Source organism: Scaptodrosophila lebanonensis, unplaced genomic scaffold (assembly GCF_003285725.1).
Source record: "Scaptodrosophila lebanonensis strain 11010-0011.00,11010-0021.00 unplaced genomic scaffold, SlebRS2 tig00000053-arrow-pilon, whole genome shotgun sequence".
NCBI lineage: Eukaryota > Metazoa > Arthropoda > Insecta > Diptera > Drosophilidae > Scaptodrosophila > Scaptodrosophila lebanonensis.
The window spans coordinates 10,751,582-10,761,953 of NW_022060548.1; the positions used below are offsets into that span (position 1 = coordinate 10,751,582).

At 35.6% G+C, this 10,372-nt stretch overlaps 1 protein-coding gene across 8 annotated transcripts; it reads left to right on the top strand.

Annotated features, from left to right (window-relative positions):
• Positions 1 to 1,175: 1,175 nt before the first annotated feature.
• On the top strand, positions 1,176 to 10,364 carry LOC115623332 (calcium uptake protein 3, mitochondrial). 8 transcript variants are annotated; one of them, XM_030517597.1, is made up of 12 exons: positions 1,176 to 1,450; positions 3,969 to 4,113; positions 4,172 to 4,282; positions 4,792 to 4,839; positions 4,898 to 4,980; positions 5,102 to 5,167; positions 6,142 to 6,213; positions 6,687 to 6,773; positions 6,879 to 7,284; positions 7,411 to 7,568; positions 8,556 to 8,621; positions 10,048 to 10,364. In XM_030517597.1, exons 1-12 carry the CDS (start codon positions 1,196 to 1,198, stop codon positions 10,132 to 10,134), a joined length of 1,584 nt encoding a protein of 527 aa, XP_030373457.1. In that variant the 5' UTR covers positions 1,176 to 1,195; the 3' UTR covers positions 10,135 to 10,364. The 8 variants fall into 8 exon arrangements, with proteins under 8 accessions (XP_030373457.1, XP_030373459.1, XP_030373456.1 ...); XM_030517599.1 differs by lacking the exon at positions 8,556 to 8,621; XM_030517596.1 differs by lacking the exon at positions 10,048 to 10,364 and having other exon boundaries at positions 8,556 to 8,759.
• Positions 10,365 to 10,372: the final 8 nt, after the last annotated feature.

Genomic DNA, 10,372 nt, shown 5'->3' on the forward strand with positions numbered 1-10,372 from the left:
TCGCGAACTCTGACTATTGCTAAGCGAAACATACTTGTCTGTATATTGGAGTTTTAGTCTGATCTAGAAATAAATGGATATACAAAATAAAATGCTTTCTAAATGTAATCATTAACAGAAAGTGGAAATTTTAAGTACTATATATACTATACACATATAAAAAAAGTATTCCAATATGTGCCGGAAATTTCAATTTAAATCGAGTGTGTGTTTGAATTGGCTTCGCAGAATCTGGATACCATGTTTGATCATTCCGGCTCTTATAATGTCCGGGATTCTTATGTTCATACGGATGGACGACTCGTCTTGTCATACTGATCAATAATATATATACTTTTAGAGGTCTTTCACTCCTGCTTCTGTGTGTTACATTCGCACAAAACTAGTTAACCCTTTTACCCTTTAGGAATAGGGTTTAAAACAAAGAAGTAACTTATTCTCCTTGATCCTCCTATCAAATCAGTATGAAAGGGCTTCTCTAAAGTTAAAAAATTGCGGTTTTATATTTTTAGGGTTTTCAATTAAATGGGCAATTAAATACGTCAACATTTTTTATAAACAGCTGACACCGCGCTGTGATTCTTTTAAATTATAAAGCTGTAAATAGTTTACACACAAATTTGTATTATTGTAAGAATTTTAATATTTGAATATTTTAAAGTTAAGCTATTTGAAGCGAAGTTGCTTTTCCAGCTGCAAATGCTAAGAAATACTGAAATACTTTTGTTTAAATACAATTGTTCAAGAGAAATAATAAGAAAAAGCAAGTTCTCCTTATAATTTAAAAGCAAGTAGCTCACCCTATTATTATAATAATATTTGCGTTAAAGTTTCCCAAAAATGAAACATCGAATTTCCTTCCTCGGCAGACATTCAAATCTCACTCATTTGCGCGCCCACTATGCCACATGCAACTCTTTGTTAGCTGTGAACATGTGGCAACGCCAAGCCTCCATTACGTTTTATTACCCTATTATTATAATAATATTTGCATTAAAGTTTCCCAAAAGTAAAACATCGATTTTCCTCGGCAGACATTCAAATCTCACTCATTTGCGCGCCCACTATGCCACATGCAACTCTGTGTTAGCTGTGAACATGTGGCAACGCCAAGCCTCCATTACGTGACAGACCTGCTGTCTTACGTCTTTTCTTCTATTAGATATTTTAGTTTCGTGCAACACATTATTAGACAATGGCAAAATTAGCAAAATTTGTTATTAAAAAATGCCTGCAGCCGCAACGACAACACTTGGCCATCTCCAGATCCATATACAATAGTTTTGGCAGTGGAAGCAGCCAAGGTGCCACCAATGGAGCCAGATATGCCAGCCGCCGAGCGAGGCAACTATTTGTTGTTGTTGGCGGCAGTGCTATTTCGTTGGCCGCACTTATCCTAATGCGTAGCTTCAGTAACAGAGCGGAAGCGCTGAGTCTCAAGAAACGCATGGTAAGTGGTTACAACAACAACCAAGTGCGGAAAAGTGTGCCAGAAAAGTGCAAGTGAAAAAGTCAATAATTGGGAGCAGAAACTCGCGCAGCTATTTTTAGCTTGGGGTAGACCATATGTGGGCAGCTACGTAGTGCGGTGGTTTCGTTACGTGACGTGAAACATCGCTCGCCCGTGCATGTGTGTGTGCGTGCGCGTTTATTTACTAAACAGCTGTTTTGTGCGTTTTGTTGTGCTTAGTTCGTTCGTTGCGTTTTATTCGTAGGCCGGCGAAATGATTACATTTAACTAAAAATAAAAGGAATTTAATTACAATACACGCTTACGTCGATGAGTCATTACGAGCGCTAACGTGAGTAATCAAAAAAGCATATGCCGTGCCTGAAGTTCATTAAACAACAGCAACAAGAACGACAACAACAACAATGCCAACCTGTTGACATTGTAAGCGTCAACATTAGGAGAATGAAGCAAAACTTGTGACGCGCCTCGCGTGTGATAAGCCGTTTATTTTAGCGGCTATTTGGGTGTGAATTGTTCATATTTACTCGCAGCATTATCATCAGAGCTTAGCCGAGGGTGCAGTTCCTAATCGTAATACTCGTATCATATGAAATTCTTGACAAAATTCAAATGAATTTTACCACACACCTTGAAAATATACTAGACGGCGCTTAAAGCGACCACCAAACACAACAAATGCATTACAGTCGAACCCCGAAAAAGCAGATCATGTAAATAAATACTAATATTTCTTGCTTAGAAAATGAAATATTAATTTATAATAGGAACTTAACAGAATTAAAATTAAATTATTTGAAAGATAAAATTAAATACATACATAGAAATATTTTTAAACCTCAACATTTATTTATTTTATTGATTTATTTATGTGAACAAACATGCACTGTGGACATAGGAAATATATAAAAATTATAAAAAGCATCTCATAAGCTAGAAAAGCCTAAGAAGGAGAAATCTAATCAAATTTATGCAATATTAATTTTTTATGCAAATGAAATACCATTTAAATTACACTTAATTTTAATAATTAATTCTCTAAAATCTCTTTAATATAAAATTAAATGTTGATCAGCTTGAAATGCCAATGCACATTTCATTTCTTTTTGAATTATTTGCTTAATATATTAAAATGTATTTCCACTATAATATTATTTAAAATATCTGAAATGTTTTAAACGTGTATCGCTTTATTTAAAATTTATAAACCCCTAAATTAATTTAATTTTTTTTTATTTAAAGAGACAACATTTTCTTTATTCGACTATTTTTGTATAAAAGAGAACTCGAATTATATTTTAAAGCGTATACTCAATTCGATTTAAGCTTTTGAGAAATGTGTCGTCTGCTTATTCGAGGAGAGACTGTAGATGAGTGTAATGCAATGCAATGTGGCAGAGGCAGACAAATGTAGAATTTTAGCAGCTAACGCCGCCCACGCACCTGCCACAGAGGCCGACAATTCACATTTATGCTGACATTGCCAGTTACTGAAAATTTATCTATCAATCGATCTGATTACTGATTTTTGAGCGCGACAAGCAACTACACCCACAACAACAATAGCAACAACAACAATAATAATAGCAACAATGACATGTCGGCGACAATGGACTTCACCTCAATGCCAGACGCGGGCGTGGCGTGGCGCGGTGAGGCATTCAACGACGTCCCTGACATGTGCAGGCATATAAATTTTGAAATCCAACTACCTCTGATGATGATGAATGGGCTTTGGTTGTCTTTAATTGTTGTCTACAAATTGTTGGTTGCAGTGGCAAGTCGGAGAGGCAAAACAGTTGGAGGAGAATCAGAAACGGAGGCACTGCCGCCACTGTCGAGCCTTTGTCTCCTTCACCTCCGTCTGGATGATGTCAGTCAATTATGAAGAATTATCACATATTCGGCCCGCGGCGCTCTGCAGGCGTGGGCGTATGGGCGTGGGCGTGAGCGTGAAGTGTTTCTGCTGCACATGTCTAACATTTGAATGAGAGCCTTGATTTTGGCTTTGGTTTTGACCTGCCAAGTCGAGTTATGGCCCATTCTCGCATTTGTTGGCCCCAGGCAGGCACTGGACATGGAATTGAGTCATTGTGACTGCCTACTTGTTGTCTGTGTGGCATTAAATGTCAGATTTATTGCTATAAAAGTCGATTTATTTATGCCAAAAAGCACGGCCTCTCTAGAGCAAATCAATTATCAAATTTATGCCAAATGCTGCGTGGGAATCCTGAGCAGTCGCTCATCTATATGCCAGCTTTATGCGAGTCATAAAAAGACTGCTTAATTTTTGCCAACACTCCAAAAACATTAATCAAAACGTCACCAGGCTCGCAGTCTTTTGTTGTCAGTCTGCCTTTGTGCCGCAGCGGCGGAAATCGCAGAGCGATCGAATCGCACTCTGATTTATGTCAATTATATTTTCACCATATACGCACTACGGCATATTAAATTACGATTTATTTTCTCGAAACTTAATCTTTAATCAACCAAACAGGCGAAGCAGGAGATGGATATTGAGAATATCAAGTTAACAGCGCGCGAAAGGCGTTTCATCAAATTCGCATCTGTGGAATTTGGAGATCAGCTCTATATGACGCCGCAGGACTTTCTAGACTCTGTGGTGGAACAGGAACCCAGACGTGAGTGTTACTATTTCCTAGTCTTATTTAATTCAGCTTGAAAGAATTACCAATTTAGCGCGTCTTAAGCGTCGCGTGCTCAACAACGAGGAGGTTGAGAAATATAAAGAACAAACACCAGCACTGAAGAAGGGCTCGACGCGCCTATTCCGAAATCTGCGAGATAAGGGTGAGTTTGAAGCAAAGAAACAAATTTAAAAACCAACTTAATGCTGTATTTAAGCAATGTATTATCATCTTTTAAATGCTATAGTGGACATAAGAAAGCATAAATAAGTTCGTCACTCCTGTGATTCAATTTAATTTAAATTAGTCGTTTTCATCTTTAAATTGTTTAATTGCTAAATGCCATAACTCGCAAAGTAGCTTAAAAATACTATTTTTTAAAAACATTTTTTATGAGTTCTGAACATGATATATTTTTCAAACACAATTCTTTTAACGAAAAATTATTGATGTTTTTTATTTGACTTCTATCTTACATTTTTAATCGGATATAATCGCTTCTAAAATCTGTTCTACAGCATTTTATTGATAAGTTTATTTTATTTTGCAACTATTTCTCTCTTAAGTTAAAATTGTCTTCAAAACTATACTCTAATATATGCAATTTAATTCTAAAATTATATTATTAAGTATTTCAATTTTCGATACTGAATAGTTTCCTCTCCTTTTCAGGCATAATTTCCTACACAGAGTATCTGTTTCTGCTCTCTATTTTGACAAGTAAGTTGCGCCCACAGACTTGGAATTTATTTTCAAATAAAATGCATTTATTTTTCAGAACCCAGATCAGGTTTTCGTATTGCTTTCAACATGTTCGACACCGATGGCAATCAGCGAGTGGACAGAGATGAGTTTTTAGTTGTAAGTGGAACCAAAGAGTCTCATAATTGTACCCTGTGTTTTAGATACCTCATTATTATTTTAGCATTTGCTTATTATTTCAATTTGTTATCATTTTTGTTTATTTTGTACACCCCACCAGATAATCTCCATATTGGCCGGCGCCTATAAAGAGATGGAAAACATTGATGAAAAAACTCGCAAAGTTGTAAGCTTTTTTGTTTCCTATATTTTGGCTACTCTGATTAACTTTTCATAATTGATATTTCATATTTTTAAAAACAGCCTGCAGCAGCGCTAGAAATGTAAGCGCCAATAAGGTTGCATAGTTGAGGATTAATATTATTCTTTTCTTTTATATACCCTGTAGCTGAAAGAAGAAAAACTGTGTATACTAACAATTCCGAAGGGCGTATGACCGTCCATCCGTTCGTCTGTATGAACGATAAGAACTTTTAAAATATAACAGCTAGGGACAGCAGACTTGGCATGTAGACTTTTTATATCCATTTGCAGGTTAAGTTTAGGACAAATAACATATAGCCTCATTATTTTTTATAGTTGACATAAAAACGATGGACTTTAAAAGCATTTTAGTACTTAAATCGTTTATTTTTTCGAAAAATTACGTGACCAAATTTAATAATTGGTAGTTTTTTTATAGTGCCACACCATATCCAAAAGTATCATCAAAATCTGAAGACAATTGAACTTAAAATCTGATTTTTTAACTACTAATTTTTGTTTTTATGAGCTTTCTATAATGCGACTATTTGATAAAGCAGTCATCCGATTTGAATAAAATCTAAAATAGACGTAGCTTCAGAACTCGGGACAGTATTGGCAATATTTTGAAGTGGTGGAGAGAGGAGAAGGAGGAAACTAGTAAAATATTTGAACTACAAGTACACATGTAAGGCATCCGTTTAAAAAATGGTGTGTCCCTAGCAGATAGATAGACTCGGCTGCTAATGCTGATCAGGAATATATATATATATACTACAGTCTATTACAATCTTCAAACCTTATATACCCTTTGTAACTTTTAGGTACAGGGTATAATACTAGAGTCGCTTTCGTGCGACTTTAAAAATTCAAGCGCTTCATTTGCCTTTTTATTCATTTGTTATCTTGCTTATAATTTGATGTTTCTTTGATTTATTAATATTAATTTTTCAACAGCTTAATCGTTTAGTTTCACTTGAAGAGCGAATTCATTTAAGTCGCACAACCGCAAAGCCGTCAAAAGGTCTAGTAAGTGGAACTTGCTAGCACACATTCTTGGCTTCACTTTGCTACTTTAAAACAAGAATGAATTTCTGAAATTGTAAAAACATTTCCCTTTAAGAGCGTTATTTATTTATTTATTAATTGGAATATTCCGCTTCAGTTTAAACTCTTTAATCTGTCATGCCAAACTGAAGAAGAGAGTTTTGTTACGTTGTATTGAATCGCTTCAGTTAATGTAATTTTTGTACAGCCCACCCATGCCTTGTATAGCTTTAGCCACCACAGAATTATCCTTCTATATACCTATTTTATTAGTGTTGATGCTTTTGTTGATTGTTTTGTTAATTACGCTTTTTGTTTCATTATGGCCCCCCTTTCTCCACACCATACCCTTACTAAACCCCACTTAACTCTTCTTCTCTCCCGTCTAATACAAAATATAAACCAAAAAAAAAAAAAAAACCTGCCCCACTTCCTGCTATGTATATAATATCCAGATGGAGCGCATTTTCAGCGGAGCTTGGAAAGAGAAACACGGTGAACAGGAAGCGGAAGTAGAAAGTGAGAACAACGATAACACGGAGGTAATGTAGCATGTCCCTCCACTGTACATGTTGTGACTAACGTATTGGACATATGGCTTTCCAAAACCATTACTCACTTCCCCGATTTCTCTTTCTGTCTGCCAGAGCCACTATGTGGACGACAAGGAGGGTCTGCAGCGACGCCAATCCGTGGCTACCACCTTGCAGCTGCATTTCTTTGGAAAACGTGGCACTGGCGTCATAAACTACGATAACTTCTATCGCTTTATGGATAACTTGCAAACGGAAGTGCTCGAACTGGAGTTCCACGAATTCTCCAAAGGCAACAGTGTGATTAGTGAACTGGATTTTGCGAAAATCCTGCTACGCTACACCTATCTGGCCACCGACGAGTACGATGTCTTCCTGGAGCGTCTTTTGAGTCGCATTAAGGACGACAAGGGCATTTCGTTTAATGATTTCCGCGATTTCTGTCACTTCCTTAACAATCTAGATGATTTCACAATCGCCATGCGCATGTATACATTAGCCGATCGCGCCATATCGAAGGGTGAGTTAAAGCCAACCTGATGGTAAACTTGAAAGAAACTTGAAGAATTGCTTGATCTGCTGGAGACTGAGCGGGCTGGACATCTGGAAGAGCAGAGTAAATTATTGACCCACAATATCATTTCAGATGAATTCTCACGCGCTGTCAAAATCTGCACAGGCTATAATCTCAGTCCGCATTTAATAGAGACTGTCTTTGCCATTTTCGATGAGGATGGCGATGGACTGTTGTCGTACAAGGAGTTCATTGCCATTATGAAGGATCGCCTGCATCGCGGCTTCAAAGTAAGTGGTCGCTTTCTCAATTACAATGAGGCGCTCGACGCTTACGACGATCCCGAGTATCCGATGTTCGTTGCTTGGCGGCATCATCTCTGCCGGCGCTTGGACTACTATATAGACAGCGATGCGCTCTGGCACTAGACAAACAAACATATAGACTGCCTAAAACTTATTTATGTACTTAATCGCTTTTGTGAATGCCTTATTAATTTGCTCGACGTTTCCATTATGTTTCCTGTGGTCTTGAATGATTCAAACCCGCAGGTTTTCCTTAAACCATGTTTAACATTAATTTATACTGTTGTTGTTTTATTTCATTATATTCGCTTAAGCTTTAAGTTTATCGTTTTGTCTGCGCTTTAGTCAATTCATATATTCATATTTTAATGTTCGTTTATCACAATTTAGTTATTAATTAAATCAACTAGTTATTAATTGGCCCACATGAACAAACAAATAATTAAATTCATCACTTATTTTATACACAACCAATTGGCATTTTATTATTTGCTGTTTGTGACTTCAGCTATGGTCAGATAGGCAAAATATTTGCACACAAATTTTTCGAACTTTACAAGTTATGAGTTAATGCAAGAAGAAAGCTCTTTGTGGACTTCTTCCTGTAGAAAATCCGAATTTTGTAGGCAAATTATTTGCGTGTCTGAACATCCATAGCTGTACAAACACTTATCAACATTACTGTAATCATTTAAATGTGTGTGTGTCAGCTGAGTCTTTGACTCTGTTTCCCCGCATCTATTAAAAGTTGCTAGGGGTATTCTAATCTTATGTCTTTGACTCTGTTTCCCCGCATCTATTAATAGCTGCTAGGGGTATTCTAATCTTATGTTTATTTTCTTTTAGAAAATTGTTTACAAACAAATCTAAATTGAAACAAAACTCTGTTAAAGTATTCTTCATCTCATAGCTCTCCCACCATATTTTTGCATTCCAATTTATATTTTGCTTCTTTTGGCTTTATTTTATTAGCAAGATGCTTTGATCATAGAACAGCGCAAGTTAGCGCCAACAGCTAAGCCCAAATCTGCTGACGAGGTATGTGAGTTAGAGATGGACAAGGGTCCTTTCATATTTCTCAATCGCGCGCGGTCCTTTTTATTCAAAATAACACTACTTATTGGAAATACCCCTTAAATATATTCTCCGAACATACTCATATCTTTTATTGAATTACAGTCATTAACTTATCTTTCATAAGAATACACAAGAGCTGAATGCGATTAAGAAATCGATTCGAATTCTACCATTTTCTTTACTTTATTTTCTTAACCGTAGAAATTTATTTGAGTTTTTTGTCATCTTACAAGCAAAGTATATTAGTATATACCTGTATATAACTATGGTTCTTAACAGTCCAGAACTATCAGATGTCAGGCTATTCATAAATAACGCAACACTTAAAAACTGCTTAGACCTTAGACCAAAAGCCAGCCCTTCCATAAATTTTAGACGTTAGATTGGTTACAATAAGATCGTTTTTAAAAATATATTGTAAAAGCGGTGATTGACAAGAGAAGACGAACTTAATGGCTCTTTTTTCAGCTCAGCTTTTATCACCCCTACAGCGATGAAATAGTGTTGGTCGACACCTAAAAATTATTCCCAATAGGCAGTTTTGAAAAACGCTTTCAAGACGAGGCAGGCCAAGCGGGCGCTTGATTTTAAAGAACCCACTATTCAAAAGTTCACGAATCTATAGAAATAAAAGAAGCTAGTTCTCTGTAAAATAATCATTTTTTAGGCAAAACCTATTTAAGCAGCTGAATCTATTAAAAATTATTTTTAGTAACTGAAAATGGGGCATTGCATTTTCTGAAAAATATTAAAAATATCAAAACAACGATTTGAAAAATTGCCTTATTTAGTTTATGTTTCAAACAAATCCGCACCTTTTCTGAAAAATATTTGAAATTTCAAAACAACGATTTTAAAAATTTCCTGTATGTTTGAATCTTATTTAGTTTTGTTTTTTCATTAATTGGACCCAAAAAATATTTAAATTTTCAAAACAACGAATTGCAAAATTGTCTATAAGTTTGAATCTTATTTAGTTTTTGTTTCTTTCATTAATTGGACCCGAAAAATATGATTTTAAAACCGCATATTTTCTGAAAAATATTTAATATTTCAAAACAACGATTTGAAAAAGTGCCTTTAAGTTTGAATCTTATTAAGTTTTGGTTTCTTTCATTAATTAGACCCATAAAATATAATTTTAGATTCACATATTATGCGTTTTAACAAATCCATATCGCGTCGAATTGGAAAAGTGTCGGCCCTTGTCCATCTCTAAACTGAGCTATTGCCCCCGAAATACTTTCTCTGCTACTTTTGGAGCTTTTGTGTGTCGTCTCTTATCTCGTTGTGTGTCTTTCCATTTCATTTTTACGATTTCACAGCCTGTTTCCATAGAAATAATAATAAAATAAATAATAATACCTTTCGCTTGCCTTGCTTCCAGTCTGTGGCAAAGGCCGAAGGTTGGGATGCTTTCAAGTTCTGTGTGCGCCAGGAAATGAAATCGGTGAGGAAGAGTGCGAACTATTAAAGACACGACCCGTAGATGAGCTGCAACGCAAGAAAACACAAAGAAAGAAAGCAACAAACAACGCCAAAGTCGAAACAAAAACAAGCAACCTTTTTCGAAATCTCTAGTATAAAATCTTCTTATTTCTTCTAAAGAAAACAAAATGAACAAAAAATCTCGCTATTTATTTATTTATTGTTAAATTCTAAAATTGTTTTTATGCCAAATTAAAATTCGTTGTACGTATTAAATTAATAGT

Coding starts and splice junctions, on each gene's coding strand:
- LOC115623332 (XM_030517596.1), top strand. CDS start 1,196: ATGGCAAAATTAGCAAAATTTGTTATTAAAAAATGCCTGCAGCCGCAA. Junction 6,774..6,878: donor AGAACAACGATAACACGGAG/GTAATGTAGCAT, acceptor TCTGTCTGCCAG/AGCCACTATGTGGACGACAA. Junction 7,285..7,410: donor CGATCGCGCCATATCGAAGG/GTGAGTTAAAGC, acceptor ATATCATTTCAG/ATGAATTCTCACGCGCTGTC.